Below are 18,707 nucleotides of genomic sequence, written 5' to 3' on the forward strand. Positions count from 1 at the left end.
CGGTTTAGGGGGGGGTGGGAGAATCGCGTGCGGGTGTCGAGGCGGCGTGGCAGGACACAGGCGGCGCCCCGGCGATTCTCCCACCCGGAGAATTCCGCCCAGGGTGTTCTTTCAGAGAGTCGGTGCAGACTCGATGGGCCGAATGTCTTCCTTCTTTACTGTAGGGATTCAATGATTCTTATCCACTCTAGCTAGGCCATTTGTTAATGTTATACACTTCAATTGTATCTTCCAAGGGGATCAACTTCAGCCTATCTAATCTTTTGTCATTGATAAAATTCCTCATTCCTGGCAACATCCTCAAAGATCACTTCTGTACTCTCTAGAGCGATCACATCCTTCCTGTAGTGAGATAACCAGAACTGTACACAGCGATGCCACAACAAAAAACCAGGACATACCAATTTCTGCCCCCACTGATCCCATAAGCAGAACTGTTATAAATACTTTGCTTGAGTTCAGCTTTCTAGGGATTTTTGCAAACAGTATTCAGCTGGGTTTTTGTTCCCTTTGTACAAAAGTATTCTGTACACGTGGTATAACTAATGATTTAGATAGTTCTGGTGTAATCCCCCTGCTTGTCCATGATTGGCTAATAAAATAAAGTTTCTGTATGGGGTCTTAGCCACTTATCTATCTGCCCCAGCCACTTTCAGGGATCTGTAGACAAGAATTCAGGGTCCCACTGTTCCTCTACACTTCTCAGAATACAACCATGTATTATGTATTCCCCTTGCCTGGTTTGTCCTCCATAAATGTGTTATCTCCCATTTCTGCACATTGAATTCCATAATTCCTTAACCCCTTAATCCCATAACTTCAATGGGCCAAAGATCTTTTCCTATACCCTATGACTTTAATCTACTCTCTGTCTCTTCTCTTGATTGAATTCCCCCACCCCTGGCATAATTCTGCTACTGAGTTTGAGAGCATTGAAGATGGGCCTTAAGCAGGGTTGATATTATGATTTAGTTAAAAATGTACTCCTCTGTCATTGCCTCCTCATTGCTGCCAGCAATATGTGTCAGGAGAGTTGGGTGCGAGCCTGGCATCATTGGTCGGCATCTGGGAGTGAGGTTGAGTATCTGGATGTTTTGCGTGAGCCCTGTGTTCTCGGAACCACTGAAATGAGCAGTGTGTGAGGTTGGTAGTGTGGTAGGTAGGAGATATCATGAGAAGATGCATTCACCGATCTTTCTCATTCAGAAGAAGTCATCAGATATCTTGTGGTGCTATTACCAGGTCCTAGGGGCCAAACTCCATGCATTCACCTGCCTAGCTCCCATTCCCTCCCTCTGTCGTACCATGCTGTCTCTCCTTTAGGCCATCTCCACCACTAAGTCTTCTCGTGCTGCACCCGTTGGCCCTGGAACACACTCCACAATCTGATGTACATTTGCCATCACTTAAATTACAGCAATGTTGTAACAGTCTACTTCCCTATAAGAAGGACAGTCTGTCTTTAAGAAGAGCAGGCTGTTGTACCATTTGGTCTCTGAGCAATGCTGTTGGGCCCCTCTGCTGAACGCAGCAGTAGCTAACAGGGTGAAGATGCCTGTGGTATGGTGCCCACATGACCAAACACAAAAATCGGGCACACCAAATTTGTGCGAAGAGTAGCAGGAGGAGGCCATTTGGCCCTTTGAACCTGCTCTGCTATTCAGTAAGATAATGGCTAACCCACTGTTGCTACCACAATGTGTCTTTAACCCGTATGCGGTGGACAAATGACTGCAAATCTACTTTGTTTAAATTAAACAGTATTTATTCAGACTCATACAAAATGATAGTTTAACAATCACACCATCAAGGTAAGTTATTCTACAGAGTACTACAAGTTCATACGGGACCTTAACTTAACTTCAGAGTGACTTTCAAGTACCAGACAGATATTGGCTTTTATAAAAGCAAATTACTGTGGATGCTTGAATCTGAAACCAAAAGAGAAAATGCTGGAAAATCTCAAAAGATCTGGCAGCATATGTAGAGAGGGAAAAGAGCTAACGTTTTGAGTCCAGGTGACCCTTTGTCAAAGCTAAAAGGCATAGAAAATGGGAGATATTTATACTGTGGGGTGAGGGAATGAAAGATGAGTCATAGCCACAGAAACCAAGGGGAAAGAGTGCTAATGGCAGTCCCCAGAGAGAACAAAAGGTGTGAAAGGTCCAACAGCAGAGAAACTAACATCAGAGGATGAGCTGTGACAGATGTAGAGGGGAAGGGGAAAGCAAAGGGGAGAAAAGGTAATGAGAGGGGGGACAAGATAGGGGGAATTATATACAAAGAAAGAAGTTCATAGAATTTACATTGAGTCTGCACCTGCCCTTACAAAGTGCACCCTACTGAAGCCCACGTATGTACCCTATCCCCGTAACCCAGCAACCCCCACTTAACATTTTTTGGACACGAAGAGCAATTTATCGTGGCCAATCCACCTAACCCGCACATCTTTGGACTGTGGGAGGAAACCGGAGCACCCGGAGGAAACCCACGCACACACGGGGAGAACGTGCAGACTCCGCACAGACAGTGACCCAGTCGGGAATCGAATCTGGGACCTTGGAGCTGTGAAGCAACTGTGCTAACCACTATGCTACCGTGCTGGTAAAAGATAGTTAAAATGAAATGGAATGAAAACAAAGGTGTTGAGGTGGGGTAGAGCTCGATGAATGAAATATGAGCATTTATAACTCTCTTGGGTAAAGAATTCCAGAGATGTACAACCCCTTGAGTGAAAGAAATTCTCTCCGCTTTGATCTAAAATAATCAACCTCTTGGGCGGAATTCTCCCATCCCACGGCAGAGTGTCGTAAACGCCGGCGCGTTTTACGTCGGCGCGAACGGGCCGCTGCCAGGAGTAATTCTGGCCCCTACAGGGGCGCGCCGGCCCCGAAGCAACATGGCGCAGGAGTACCGGGGCTGGCCTGTAGGAAAAGAGGCTGGGGGACAGGGAGGCCGGCCCACCGATTGGTGGCCCCCGATCGCGGGCCAGGCCGCATCGGAGGCCCCCTTGGGGTCGGAGCCCCACTCTTCCCCCCACAGGCCGCCATCCGACCCTTCCACGCAGAGCTCCCGCCGGCTGCGAGCAGGTGTGGACGGCGCCGGCAGGACTCAGCATTTTAACAACGGCCGCTTGGCCCATCACGGCGTGAGAATCGGTGGACCGGCCGTGTAGAGTGGCCCGCGACCAACGCCGTGCGAACCACGCCGGCGCCAAGCGGAGTATCGCGTGCTGGTGTCGGGGGGGCATGGCCCCTTCACGGGGATTCTCCGGCCCGGCCCCGGGCTAAGAGACCCCCGCCCAATTTCTGACATAAGTTTCTATACTTGCCACAATTGCATTATTGTATAGAATTGTAATATAACTTCTTTGCTCTTATCTTCAAATCCCTTTATAATAAAGTGAATGTTCCATTAGCTTTCCTAATTGCTTGCTGTCCCTGCATATTAACATTTGGTGATTTGTGTATGTCTGAACACCAACATTTTCCAAGTGCCTCACTGTTAAAAAGTACCCTGCTTCTCAACTCTCTGTACCAAAGTAGGTAACTTCACTTGTCCCAAATTATATTCCACCTGTGCACTCATTCAACCTGCCGACATATATGTGTGTGTGTGTGTATGTGTGTGTGTATAGATATATATATATGTGTATTACATGCTGCTCACTTTAGTTAAAATGGACACGGGCACATCTTGAATCACGGGCCCTGTGCCAAAAACCAGGGCACAAACAATTTTTCATCCCCTATCAGTGGAACCCTGTAAATGCTACAATTAACTTTCCAGTAATTTGTACACACAATATTCAACTAGAACATGTTGTTTCCAAACTCATTATATCGGGGGCATTATTTCAGCGGTCCAGGTCCGCGGTCTGTGAATCTGTGGCCTTTTGACGCCAGTTTTCCTCCAGGGGCCGCGCCCTGCTCCATGGCGGACTCAGCCCATGGACCTGGACCGCCAAAGTAGTGCCCCCGATCGGCCGCTCGCCCGACCCGGACCGCCCGCATAGCCCCCAGTCCCGAATGAGACCCCGCTGCCTTCCGATCGGCTCTCCCCCGGCTGTGGCGGCCGCGGACTGAGTTTCCCCAACAGCAGGATCACATTCGAAACACGGCGTCGGAAATTCGGCCGATCGGGGATGGAGAATAGCGGGGCAGGCCGCAGGCAATGGCCTGAGGCGGTGGATACTCGACGTGGTGTACTTCCCGAGTACGCTGCTTTTGGGGGGGCGGAGAATCGCGGAACCGGCGCCGGTTGTGCGGGAAACCAGATCCGCCCCGTCGCTGAACGTGATTTTGGCTTCGGGGTGCAGAGAATCCAGCCCTACATGTATAAAAATGGCACAAAGGACCCTGTTAAAGGATCCTCTGATAATTTGGATGTTCCTTTTCATCGCCACAGGTGGGTAAAGGAACCCCCGAAGCCTCCTCATCCTAAATGGTCCGTAGGGTCCATTCGCATGAATTTAAATATTGCAATGAAAGTATCAAGCGACAAGTGTGGCAGCATGTCATGAATGTTCCATAGAATCCCCAAAGTGCACTGCACTGACCGCCTGAAAGAGCATCTTACCTAGGCCCATTCCCCATCCTATCCCAGTGACCCCATCTAAACTGCACATCTTTGGACTGTGGGAGGAAACTGGAGCACCTGAAAGGAACCCACCCAGACGTGGGCAGAATGTGAAAACTCCACACAGTCACTTGCTGTTGGAATTGAACCCGGGTCCCTGATCCTGTGAGGCAGCAGTGCTAACCACTGTGCCACCGTGAAAATGACATGGATTGACTGGAAGTGGAGAGAACGTAATGATTCGCCCAATTTCCTGGCTCTAATATTCCAGTTTCCCATTGCCAGGACTGATCCGATCGTTGAAGAACATGGTCACATTTTGATATGAAAATAATACGGGACTGAGGCCCCATGCAAGACCCATCAAAAGATTATCTTAAATAATAGAGTGCTTCAAAGCTATTTTCTCCTTTTTTGGCTGTGATATTTACTTTCGTACTCCTTTAACTTTTGTACCTGGAATGGAGATTTCCCTCATTGTTAAACAGGTTGTAACATTCTGGATAAATAAGAACTGGATGGATAGTTACAAGGACAAGTCTGATCAAATATGCTCTGGAACCTGATTGTCCTTCGCACTTCAGGTACTGAGGTAATGTCAACTCGTCAAAGCTCCTTTGACAGCACCTTCCAAACCCAAGACTTCTACCAAATAGAAGGACAAGGGCAGCAGATGGATTGGAAACACAATCACCTGCAAATTTCCCTCCAAATCACTCTCTCATCCCGATTAGGAAGTATATTGCTGTTCCTCCACAGTTGCTGGGTCAAACTCCTGGAGCTCCCTTCTTCACACCTCCTTAACCCTACCTAAGGTCTGCCTACACCAGTTGGATTCCAGCTGTCCAAGAAGGCAGCACAGTGCTCTCTTTTCAAGGGAAGGAATAAATGTTGCCCTTGCCAGCAACGCTCATATCCTATGAATAAATTTAAAAAGCAAGAGATGCAATTGGTTGCCCCTCAAACTTGAGTCAACTAGCGTTATGGACAAAACTCTCAAATTATCGTACTGCAATCTCTTTTATTGTACCTTACCAATGTTGCTATATTTATTTGGTTATAAATATGGCGGTCAATATGGTCGCCTTCCTTAATCCTAATTATGTGTATACTTTCAGAGTCGGCAGGTATCTCTTGATACCGCCACAAGGTTCAACCCGAATACCGATCAAAGAGCCAATACGCCAGTTAGTTAGTTCAAAGTCAATACTATTTATTTACACACACAGTAAGATCCACTCATGCACAACAGTACTACAAACTAAACTATCTCTAACGCTAACACCTATACTTAACTTCAGGTGCCCACTTAGTCAGAGGAACAATGGCCGTTGTTCGGATCTGAGGCTGTTGGGTCCGAAGAGATAACAGGAGTACAGCTAAGGTTGTCCGTCTGGTAGCGAGCGTTGACCTTGAACGTACTTGCTTCTGGTGATGCTGGTGGACGGGTCTCTCCGCTTGAGAGCCAAATCCAAGAGACTGAATCTTTGGTGGAGGTTCCTTCTTATACTTGGAGGGACTTTGCGCGCTTTTAGGCGGGCCTTAAACTTGGTCCCAATTAATTGGGCAGCTTCTCGATCATTGTCATCGATCAAAACCAATAAAGGGGTGGGTGCCCTGATGGCTGGGCGTGTCTTAGGTGGCCGTTGGCCTTGCTTTGTCTTTCGATTGGGGTACTGCCGCCAGCATGTCTGCGACAGTACCAGCTACCTGAGTGTTAGTCCTTTGTTCCTCGGAGATGGGCCATCAATATGCTAATTGACCCAGAGTTTCGATTCCGTCTGCTGAATGCTTTCCAAATGTACATTCAAGCTCTGTGCCTGCTTGTTGTTTAGTATTGTCCACATTTCCCTATATTCTCTGTGAGCGTCCATTTTGTATTCTGGAAGTGGCCATCCCAGATTACACCAAGTTACCCCAAAAGTATTAAAACACCACATAAAGGGTATGTAGCACCATCGATCACACACGAGGCGAGACGTAGAGAACTTCAATCGAGGTTTTATTGAGCAGACTTGTTCCCCAGCAGCTCAGTCACAGAATGCAGCTGTGGGGAGCAAACCGGGTTCTTATACCCCGCCTACCTGGGTGGAGCCCAGTAGGTGGCAGATCCAATCAGGACCCAGCATCTGACCTCCAATAGCTCCTCGGCATTCATGGTGTACCGTATTACCCCTAATACATACCACCACAGGGTATCTCTACACAGTATTAAAACTCTGTACTGCAAAGGTATCAAAACTCACGGCCTGGACCTAAATAACTTTGACCTGGATCTAAATACCACAAGTTAAGAGGCAAGGTGATTAGGCCCCCTCTTGCTGGACCCCGATGTCCTCTCTGGGTCCCAGACCCAGGGCATGGCTCCTTACGATGGTTATTCGCTACAGATGTCTCTTTGTCTCTTATTTTTCTAGAGATCATACTCATGCTACCAGTCACATACTCACAGGACAGCCCTAATCAATCAATGTCCTTGATTCACGAATTATCAAAGAGTCGTGATTCACCCAAGGATTTGGATTTGGTTTATTGTCATGTGTACCGAGGTACAGTAAGAAGTATTCTGCGCACAGTCCAGACAGATCATTCCTTACATGAAAAAACATAGGACATACATAAATACGCAACGTAATTACATAGGCATAGGCATCGGGTGAAGCATACATAGTGTAATACTACTCAGTAGAGAAGATGAGTGGAGAGATTGGTTCAGTTCATAAGAGGGTCATTTAGAAGTCTGGTAACAGCAGGGAAGAAGCTATTTTTGAATCTGTTAATTCGTCTTCTCAGACTTTTGTATCCCATGCCTGTTGGAAGAAGAACAACCTGGATGCTTTCTATGGTGTATCTGTAAAAATTGGTAAGAGTCAATGTGGACATGCCGAATTTCCTTCGTTTCCTGAGGAAGTATAGGCGCTGTTGTGCTTTCTTGGTCATAGTGTCGACATTGGTGGGCCAGGACAGATTGTTGATAATGTGCACACCTAGGAATTTGAAACTGTCAACCATCTCCACCTCGGCACCATCTCCACCTCGGCACCATCTCCACCTCGGCACCATCTCCACCTCGGCACCATCTCCACCTCGGCACCATTGATGCAGACAGGGGTGTGTATGCCACTTCGCTTCCTGAAGTCAACGACCAGCTCCTTTGTTTTGCTGATGTTGAGGGATAAACTGTTGTTATTACACCACTCCACTCGGTTCTCTATCTCCCTCCTGTACTCTGACTCGTCGTTGTTCGAGATCTGACCTACGGTCGTGTCATCGGCAAACCTGAAGATGGAGTTGGGTCGTATTTCTCTCAGGAAAATCCTCACATGGGCCTGTGCTTAATTACTGTCTGTCCAAGGCATAGCAACAGCAATTGTCCAATCAGTCCTGTGCTCACTCCCTCACTGCACATCTTGTTCTTCACTGCAGACCCCTGCTGTTTATGTTGCTTATGCTGATATAGAGTTCACCTTTCTAACATTTAGGCTTTGCTGGCGTCTTCACTTTGCTGATGACTTTATGAATACCATTCAGGCAACAGATTAAAGAGGATTGAAAAAGAAACAACCATGGGGATTTGTTGGAAGGTCGGTGGGGATTTGTTTAAGGTCCATGAGGATTTGTTGGAAAGTCCGTGGGGATTGGCTCAATGATTTTGAGGATTGGGGTGAAGTATTGGAGACTATTCCTTGAAGAAATTAGATACTCAAGTTAGGATCCAGGATAAAGTAGATTGGAGACAAACAAATGGCTTGATTAAAAACGAATACATTGTTAATGTGAACTGAAAGATCACTTGGATGTCTAGAAGATTATGGTAGATGTTCTGAAGCCAGTCTACCCATTACCATGCAATTATTATTATTTTTTTTTTTTCTGAATAGAAAAGAAATTGAACTTCAACAAGAAGAGCATGACAGAACAAGAAAAGAAAAGATTGGTTGAAGCTCGAGATGGAACAAAACTTGGTGAACAGCTTCAAGATCTCTGTGAGTCTAACAATCCTGATCTCTCACAAGTCGAAAGATTAATCAAAGCTTTGGAGAATTTCGACACCGATACGTTTGGCAAAGCTTTGTGTCTTGCTGCATGCAAAGGTCATGAAGGTGTGGCCAAGTTGCTTTTGAGTAATAAAGCAGACGTGAACTATCAGATGTCAGATTATGGTTGGACACCGCTCCTTAATGCTGTTCAAGGAGAGTATGAAAACATTGTTGACTTACTGTTGCAACATGGGGCCTGTCCAAGGCTTAGGAAGAAAAATGGAGCAACACCTTTCATTGTTGCTGCCATAGCTGGCAATGTGAATCTGCTCAAAATGTTTCTAAAACTGGGTGCAGATGTCAATCAGACAGACTACAATGGTTTTACTGCCTTTATGGAAGCAGCACAGTACGGTCATGAGGACGCCGTACGCTTCCTCTTCCAGCAGAATGCTGACGTGAACATGCACAGGGAAGTGCCTGATGCCCAAAAGAAGGTGGGCAAAGGTGGGAAGACTGCCCTGATTGATGCCGTGGTGAAAGGCCATGAGGACATTGTTGCAATCTTGTTGGGTGAAATGTGTGCAGATGTGAATGCACTTGATAACCTTGGCAAAACAGCACTACTCCACGCCTTGGAGAATGACAATCAGGCAATTGTGGAGATTCTGTTAGAATTTGAAGCCAATGTTAACACCAAAGACAAAAATGAAAACACACCCCTCAATACTGCATTGACCAGCAACACCTTGCAAATCTCTGTGCTGGAACAGCTGATGCAACATACACACAATCTAAATGTTAGGGATAACAATGGAAAAACGCCCTTGATCCTTGCAGTGGAAAATAAGATTGCAAAGGTGGTTAAACTACTGCTAGAGGATCAAAGAGTTGAAATCGATGCACAAGATAATTCAGGGCGGACAGCCTTACAAGCAGCAGTCAAAAATAAAGACACATCATTGACAAAAGCTTTGTGTGAGAAAGGAGCTGATGCTTCCTGTAGGGACTGGAATGGGAATACACCGTTAATGATTGCCAAAAGGAACTATGACAATGAAACAGGAAATGTGCTGATGAAATACGGGGCAGAGATAACATCCAACAGAAGAACTCCTTCAAGATGGAAGGAGCAAAGTACGCGCTGGCATGAGGCTCTGGGAAAACTGCAGGAAGTGCACCGTGCCCCCACTGGGAAACTGAAACTATCCAGAATGCCGGATTTTAAGATCACTAAAGGCAATGTGACGGAAGTCTACCTTGGTTTCTATAACAATGAGATTGAGGTTGCAGTGAAATGTCACAGGAAGCGCAGCGAAGAAGCCAAAAAGGAAATGGATTGCCTCAGAGACCCTACCATCAATGACAGCAGTCTGTTTGCTAACCTCCTGCATTGGGAAAGTGACGAGTTTTGTGATTATTTATGCCTGGATCTCTACGAGTATAATCTTGAGGAATGTGTGACCAATTGTCCTGAGGAAATTCGGAAGGGGGCCCCGAAAATAATGAAGCAGTTGGTTGAAGCCCTTCAGATTTTGCATGGAGTTCAATTTGCTCACCGGGATTTGCATCCAACAAATATCCTCAGAGGTAATTCCTCATCCATTTTCATATATTTTGGGCGGTAACAGATTCTGAGTTTCTCCTCCCATTGCTTTTGCTTTTTGTTTCAACTAATCACTTCAAATCCATGCCCTTCATTCCCAACTCTTCCACGAGGGAGAACAGCTTCGCCCCTACCTTCTCTATCCAAAACCCTCATGATTTTGAATGCAGGAGTGATGACACTGCCAAAGGACGTCATTGACAGTCACTTTCAGACAACTTGAGTGGATGAGTGGAATTTATTTCTTTAGTATGTCGGTGAGATCAAGTCACAGTGTTGGGGAAAAGTCGAAAAAGAACAATACTGTGCGTCCAGCTCGTTCAGTCACTCGCCCTGGAATCTCTGATGGGATTCTGTTTTTTTTAAAATCAAGTCGTAAAATTACTCCATTCGATGGCATTAACTTCCTTCAGGACAGCAGTTTTCCCAAGATGGGCTATGGACCGTAGCCTTTTGTTAAATGTGGTCTACCTTGCCATAACCCAAGTCACATCATTAATCTGTAGCACCACAAAGAAAGGGTGCTCAGTCTGCATTGATTTGGCTCAAGTTTCAATTGATACCAGCCGGAATTCTCCGGATGATCCCTGGCAGCGGGGTTCTCTGGTCCCGCCGGCAACGCATCCCCACCCACAGGTTTCCCAGTGGCGTGAGGTGGCTTCAATGGGAATTCTTTTTTTTAAATACATTTAGAGTACCCAATTATCTTTTTCCAATTAAGGGGCAATTTAGCGTGGCCAATCCGCCTACCCTGCACATCTTTGGGTTGTGGGGGTGAGATCCACGCGGACACGGAGAAAATGTGCAAACCTCAATGGGAATTCAGATTCACAATCGGCAGACAGAGAATTCCACCGCCAGCGAGCGGTGCACAGCCTCCCGCCGCCGCGAAACAGGCAGGCCGGAGGATACCGCCCATCAAGTAAGAAACAACCAAACCTGTTCCCCTCAGTGCTGCTGCCTTTACACCACATGAAATGCTGGAAACAGTCTCTAGAGCAGAAGGAATTGTGACTCACAAGAACAAGCGAACTTAATTATCTGTGTTTTACATCTGTGCAAAACTAACATAAATTTCTCCACAGAATCATAGAATGGTTTCAGTGCAGGGTGAGGCCATTCGGCCCATCATGCCTGTGCTGGTTCCCTGAATGAGCAATTCACTGAGTTCCATTCCCCAGCCTTCTCCCCGTAACCCTGTGCATTCTCCCTTTTCAGATAACTATCTAATTCCCTTTCGAATTCTTCAATTGAACCTGCCCCACCACACTCTCAGGCAGCATATTCCAGACCCGAATCCCTCGCCGTGTAAAAATGTTTCTTCTCATATAATTTTTGTGTCTTTTGTCAATTATTTTAAATCTGTGCCCTACCGTTCTTGATCCTTCCACCAATGGAAACAGTTTCTCTCTCCCTACTCTGTCCAGACCCCTCATGATTTTGAAAACTTCCATCAAATCTCCTTTCAACCTTCTCTTCTCCAAGGAAAACAATCCCAACTTCTCCAATCTAACTTCATCACTGAAGTTCCTCATCTCAGGAACCATTCTTGTGAATTTTTTCTGTACTGTCTCTAATGCATTTACATTCTTCATGAAGTGTGGTCTCTGGAACTTGCCGCAATCCTCCTGTTGAGGCTGAACAAGTGCTTTATACAAGTTAACATAACTTTACTATAAGCAAATACTCCGGATGCTGGAAATCTGAAACAAAAACAGAAAATGGTGAGAACAACTTAGTTGGTCTTACAGCATCTGTGGAAGGACAAAATAGCGTTAACATTTCGATTCCGATATGACTCTGAAGAAAGTCATACAGATTCAAAACGGTAACTCTATTTTCTGTCCCCACAGATGCTGCCAGATCTGCTGAGTTTTTCCAGCATTTTTTGTATTGGTTCAAAATGGCCGCCTTGCTTTGTACCCGATGTTCCTGTTAATAAAGTCCAGGCTGCTGTATGCTTCATTACCTGCGCTCTTAAGCGGTCCTGCCACCTACAATGATTTATGCACATTTATCCCAGGTACTTCTGGCTCCTGCGCCCCCTTTAGAATTATGCCCTTTATTTTATATTGTCACTCTCTGTCCATCCTATCAAAATGAATCACTTCACATTGAACTTCATCTGTCACTTGTCAGCTCATTCCACCACCTTTTGAAGTTCTAAGTTTTGTGTCATCCTTATAAAATCATAGAATAAAATCCCTACAGTGCAGAAAGAGGCCATTCGGCCCATCGAATCTGCACCGACACTCTGAAAGAGCACCCCGCACAGGCCGAATCCCCCGCCCTATCTCTGTAATCCCAACTAGGGGCAATATAGCATAGCTAATCTACCTAACCGGCACATCTTTGGACTGTGGGAGGAAACCAGAACACCCGGAGGAAACCCACCTGTCTTGAGCCTGTACTTAGGTCCAGCTAATGAACATGTCTCAGGAAGAGCAGATGGCCCAACACCGACCACAGGAGAACGCCACGATAAACCTTCCTCCAGTCCCAAGGCACAACCATTCATCACTACTCCAATTTCAGAGAACTACATCATATTGGAGGGGGCTCAGAAACAGGCCTGTATTCCAAATGAACATCCTCCCAGCCTATCACCAAATTAGGATTGTCGACTATTAATTTCTCCCTCATGTGTTTAAACAGCTTCTCCTGAAATCCTGAAAAGTGTCTGCAGTGCAAGTTGACTTCAACTCTGATGGATTTGAAAAAAAAAAATCCAGATTTTCTTTGAAAGTAAATGGTTGCATTTAAGATTGATTTGGACTGTTTTTGTAGTGCGTCTGCTGGTAAATATTGGTTTAATTTTCCACAGATGTTAAAGGAAATTTTCGTCTGGCAGACTTTGATAAGAGTGTGAATTGTGGTAAGAATCCAGCTGTGGCCATATCCTGCAAGGCAACCTGGGAGGCGTCTGAAATCTTGCAGAAACTGAAACACTCCCCAACAGCAACGTTCGGAGCCGATGAGCTTCTCAAGGCGGATTTACAGGTCCACACTCCGCTTTCTCTTTTTCTCTCTCTGAGACATCGAGGGTAAGGGGTCATCGTCAGCCTTGCAACTAATGTTGAGAAGAGCAAACGGGATAAATCACGTGGTGATGATTCGATCAGATGATGCCAAGTTCATGTTTAAAGCTGTTGTGAGGAACAGGATGTTGATTGTTTGGGGCATTTCTTTTTAATCCTCAGTGGAGGGAAAGTGCTGCCGAAGGAGCCTTGGTGAGTTGCTGCAGTGTATCCTGTAGATGTTGCACACTGCTGCCACTGTTCATCGATGGTGGAGGGAGTGAATGTTTAAGGTGGTGGATGGGGTGTCAATCAAGTGGGCTGCTTTGTCCTGGATGGTGTCGCGTTTTTTGGGTGTTGTTGGAACCGCGCTCATTTAGGCAAGTGGAGAGTATTCAAACACATTCCGGACGTGGGCATTGAGATCTGAGAGAGCACAATTGCTTCACAGCTCCAGGGTCCCAGATTCGATTCCGGCTTGGGTCACTGTCTGTGCGGAGTCTGCACATCCTCCCCATGTGTGCGTGGGTTTCCTCCCACAGTCCAAAGATGTGCAGGTTAGGTGGATTGGCCATGATAAATTGCCCTTAGTGTCCAAAATTGCCCTTAGTGTTGGGTGGGGTTGCTGGGTTGTGGGGATAGGGTGGAGGTGTGGGCTTGGGTAGGGTGCTCTTTCCAAGTGCCAGTGCGGACTCGATGGGCCGAGTGGCCTCCTTCTGCACTGTAAATTCTATTCTGTGAACCCTGGGTGGGATTCTCCCATCCCGCGGCAGAGTGTCCACACCGCCGTAAACGCCGTCGCATTTTACGACGTGAACGGGCCGCTGCCAGGAGTAATTCTGACTCCTACAGGGGGCCAGCACGGCGCTGGAGCGGTTCGCGGCGCTCCAGCTGCCGATCCCGGCGCGAACTGTGCACCGCGGGATCCGCGCATGCTCAATGGCGCCAACGCGTGCATGCGCAGTGACCTCCTTCAACGCGCCGGCCCCAATGCAACATGGCGCCGGACTACAGGTGCCGGCGCGTAGGAAAGGAGGCCCCCAGCGAGAGAGGCCGGCCCGCCAATCGGTGGGTCCTGATTGGTGGGTCTGGCCACATCGGTGCGCCCCCCCCCCCCACAGGCTGCCACCCAACCCTTCAACGGCAAGATCCCGCCGGCTCAGAGCAGGTTAGAACGGCGCCGGCGGGACTCGGGTTTTTGTTTGTTTTTCACGGCCGCTCGGCCCATTTGGGCCGAGAATCGGCAGGGGGGGGGGACCGTAGAGTGGACCCCGACCGGCGCCGCGCCAACTACGTCGGCGCCGATTCTCCGCTCTGTGGAGAATCACGTGCCGGCATCGGGGCGCCGTGGCCCGGTCACGGGGATTCTCCAGCCCAGGGCTGGGAGAATCCCGCCCCATAAGGAGGTACAGAACTTGTGACTCACTACAGATGATGTTTAGAAAGAATTCAGGCAATAGAAACTGTTGTATTATGTGCCTGCATGCCATAGAATTGTAAAGGTGGTCGGCAGAGCGATCTTTAACATGGGGCTGGAGAATAGCACAGCCCACGGTATGATGTATAGAGTCACAGGGTAATAAACTCTGAGAGAACACTCTGGAAGCAACCTGTATTGCAGTAGCACAATGCATGTCTGTAACCTGGATACTGTAACTAGTTAAGGACGAACAATAATTTAAACATACCAGTCTCAAGCTCCTCATCACTGAGACACCACTGCAGCAGAACAACACCTTGTTACAAAAGTAAAGTAAAAAAAGGATGGAGACTATGTATAGTTCTATTACTATATATGTTGTGTTGTGTCAGGATGACAATACCTTATGTGCAACTAATTGGTATCATCTATGAATTGGTCTGTTCTATCAAAAAAAACTTCAGGTATAGATACACCACTTGTACCTCAGCAGCAGTGGTGATGGCTACACTTGACCTCAGTGTCCTGATCTAGGTGACAGAGCAATGAAACAGTATCAGTGTCTGGTGAGTGCTGCTTGAAGTAGGGTTGAAAGCAGAGAGAGTGAGCTGTAAGGGGACTCGTACCTAAGAAGATAGCGACACGTTTGCGAGGCAGGTCAAGTGGCTGATCCCTGATGGGCAGAACTGGGGAATGGTCAATGGCTTCAAGTCTGGGGTGGGACACTTGAGTCTAAAAAGTTGGAGATTCAAAATGGCCAAGGAGGAATAAACACAATCCCATCAATTTCAGGCTGACCAGTATCAGGAATTTGCTGGTCTTTGTTTTAAATGAATTTGGCTATTTTAAAAATGTATTCATTCATGAGAAGTGGGCATCGCTGACAAGGCCAGCATTTGTTGCCCATCCCTAATTTCCGTTGACCCGAGTGGCTGTGGGTCTGGAGTCACATGTAGGCCAGACCAGGTAAGGACAGCATCAGCGAACCAGATGGGTTTTTACGACAATTGACAATGGTTGTATGGTCACCATTACTGAGACGAGCTTTTAAATTTATTCATTGAATTTAAATTCCACCAGCTGCCATGGTGGGATTTGAACCTGTGACCAGAGCATTAGCCTGGGCCTCTGGATTATTAGTCCAGTGACATTACCCATACAGCCATAAGAAAGGTAATGCGGTTTTTACTTTGATGTTTTAATGTTCCCTGTGTTACTGGACACATTATGAATATTTATTGAAACAGTAAATTGTTTATTTATATATTACATGCAACTGGTTGTTTTACAATTAGCCTAGTCTCCCTTGGGTATTTATTGTGCTACCTTCCAGAAGACAGGAGAAATGTACATGAGCGAACTTGTGACAGTGCAGAAGCCAGGACACACAATGGGGAGGAGGTGGTTTCATTCTTCCAGCCTCATTCCCCGGACCGCACTATTGTATGGGCAGTATAGGCAAGTTCTTGATCATCGGGGCCTTGGGGCCCGCTTACAGGAATGATGCTGAACTCGGGAGGGTTGGTGCCGACTTGATGGGCCAAATGGCCTGCTTCAGGACTGTACGGATTCTACGATTCCCTGGTGCAGACCAGAAATGAGAAACCAAGAGGCTGGGAAGCATTGTGCAAAAAGTTGTTAAGACATAGAATAACCTTACCGGCAAAAAATAAACTTTTGCAAACGAAAAATTGCACACGTCGTAGAAAGCGGACTGGAAATTGGGACAGGTCTTTCAGACAGCTAGCACAGACTGGATGGGCTGAATGGTCTCCTCTGTGCTGGAAATTTTCCATGGAAAACAAGCGTTTATAAATAGAATGGGGAGGGGGAGGAAAACAGAATTCTATATAAATTTATGTGCTGCACACTTGTGGAGCTGGGATTTAACTGGATTTCCTTTTCACTTGACAACATTGAATCATAGAATCCCTACAGTGCCAATCAGCCCATAAAGTCTGCACTGACCCTGGGCAGCACGATGGTACAGTGGTTAGCACTGCTGCCTACTGTGCTGAAGACCCGGGTTCAATCCCGGCCCCGGTTCACTGTCTGTCTATAGTTTGCACATTCTCCTCGTGTCTGTGTAGGTCTCACCCCCACAACCCAAAGATGTACTGGTTAGGTGGATTGGCCACGCTAAATTGCCCCTTAATTGGAAAAAAATAACTGGGTACTATAAATTTATTTTTAAAAAGTCTGCACCACCCCTCCGAAAGAGCACCCCATCCAGGCCCACTCCTCTGCTCCATCCCCGTAACCCCATAACCCCACTTAACCTACATACCTTTGGACAACATGTTGGGTCTAATGTGGTTTTCTTGACTGAATAGGCTCTCGGATGGCTATTGCACTATGTTATGACTGGCGGGAAGGATCCCTATAGCAGTGAGGAGGATCTGTGTGAGAATAATCCTTCTCTCGATGATGATCTTTGCCAATCCGAAAATGCTGAAGCCAGAGATTTCATTGAACGCTTGTTAGTGCTGGCGGAGAAGAGAGCTACACTAACCAAGATCAAGCAACATCCGTTGCTGTGGAAAGATGTAGGGTGAGTCCAATTAGCCCAGGGAATGTTAAGAAAAATTTGAGTTTCCAGAATTCCTAATTGTGCCTGAAAAACTGCTTGAGAAGTGTAGTATTTCCGATTGAATTCTGACGTGCTCTAAAAGGAGAGGTGTCAGCATGCTACTGATAGCTCTCTATTGTTCCACACTATGGGTGCATTATTCTTCATAACAGTTAGAAGAGATTGTTCAGTGCTGAGAGCAAATTTCATGATTAGGTGACCGAATGCAGTACTGCCCATTTACATCAGGAAGAATTTCTACATCACATAACTGATCCTAAGTCCAGGTAATGTTTGCGACACCACAAGAACATACCCACCCTCTCCATTTCTAACACTGAAGGGATGTTAATGCTGTGACAGGGAATATTCACACAGCCATTCTGAGAATCGAGCAGTCCCAGATTAGACATATGAGGACTATCTGTGTAGTAAAGCTTCTTCTCTGAAGCCGGTCGCCGTGGATTGGTCAGTAAGTTTCTAAGTTTGAGGCAGTGCCGCTCTGTCAGAGTCAGTGCTGAGGGAGTGCTGCACTGTCAGAGGGTCAGTACTGAGGGAGTGCTGCACTGTCAGAGGGTCAGTACTGAGGGAGTGCTGCACTGTCAGAGGGTCAGTACTGAGGGAGTGCTGCACTGTCAGAGGGTCAGTACTGAGGGAGTGCTGCACTGTCAGAGGGACAGTACTGAGGGTGTGCGGCACTGTCAGAGGGTCAGTGCTGAGGGAGTGCTGCACTGTCAGAGGATCAGTACTGAGTGAGTGCTGCACTGTCAGAGGGTCAGTACTGAGGGAGTGCTGCACTGTCAGAGGGTCAGTACTGAGGGTGTGCGGCCTGTCAGAGGGTCAGTACTGAGGGAATGCTGCACTGTCAGAGGGTCAGTACTGAGGGAGAGCTGCACTGTCAGAGGATCAGTACTGAGATAGTGCTGCACTGTCAGAGGGTCAGTACTGAGGGAGTGCTGCACTGTCAGAGGGTCAGGACTGAGAGAGTGCTGCACTGTCAGAGGGCCAGTGCTGAGGGAGTGCTGCACTGTCAGAGGGTCAGTACTGAGGGAGTGCTGCACTGTCAGAGAGTCAGTACTGAGGGAGAGCTGCACTGTTAGAGGGTCAGTACTGAGAGAGTGCTGCACTGTCAGAGGGTCAGTACTTTGGGAGTGCTGCACTGTCAGAGGGTCAGTACTGAGGGAGTGCTGCACTGTCAGAGGGTCAGTTCTGAGGGACTGCTGCACTGTCAGAGGGTCAGTACTGAGGGAGTGCTGCACTGTCAGAGGGTCAGTACTGAGGGAGTGCTGTACTGTCAGAGGGTCAGTACTGAGAGAGTGCTGCACTGTCAGTGGGTCAGTACTGAGGGAGTGTTGCACTGTCAGAGGGTCAGTACTGAGGGAGTGCTGCACTGTCAGAGGGTCAGTACTGAGGGTGTGCGGCACTGTCAGAGGGTCAGTACTGAGGGAGTGCTGCACTGTCAGAGGGTCAGTACTGAGGGTGTGTGGCACTGTCAGAGGGTCAGTACTGAGGGAGTGCTGCACTGTCAGAGGGTCAG

The 18,707-nt window shown here is 47.2% G+C and overlaps 1 protein-coding gene across 7 annotated transcripts in view; it reads left to right on the top strand.

Moving 5' to 3' along the window:
- The window catches only part of LOC140426657 (2-5A-dependent ribonuclease-like), a 76,513-nt gene that overhangs the window by 26,246 nt on the left and 31,560 nt on the right, over positions 1-18,707 (top strand). For 6 of the 7 annotated variants that reach the window (XM_072511747.1, XM_072511746.1, XM_072511749.1 and 3 more), the window contains 3 exons: positions 8,460-10,148; positions 12,989-13,164; positions 16,935-17,152. In XM_072511747.1, coding sequence (XP_072367848.1) covers positions 8,489-10,148; positions 12,989-13,164; positions 16,935-17,152 — 2,054 coding nt within the window. In that variant the 5' untranslated portion in view covers positions 8,460-8,488. Of the gene's footprint in view, positions 1-8,459; positions 10,149-12,988; positions 13,209-16,934; positions 17,153-18,707 lie in introns of all 7 variants that reach the window. The other variant, XM_072511751.1, reaches the window with a different exon arrangement.

Source organism: Scyliorhinus torazame, chromosome 7, assembly GCF_047496885.1.
Source record: "Scyliorhinus torazame isolate Kashiwa2021f chromosome 7, sScyTor2.1, whole genome shotgun sequence".
NCBI lineage: Eukaryota > Metazoa > Chordata > Chondrichthyes > Carcharhiniformes > Scyliorhinidae > Scyliorhinus > Scyliorhinus torazame.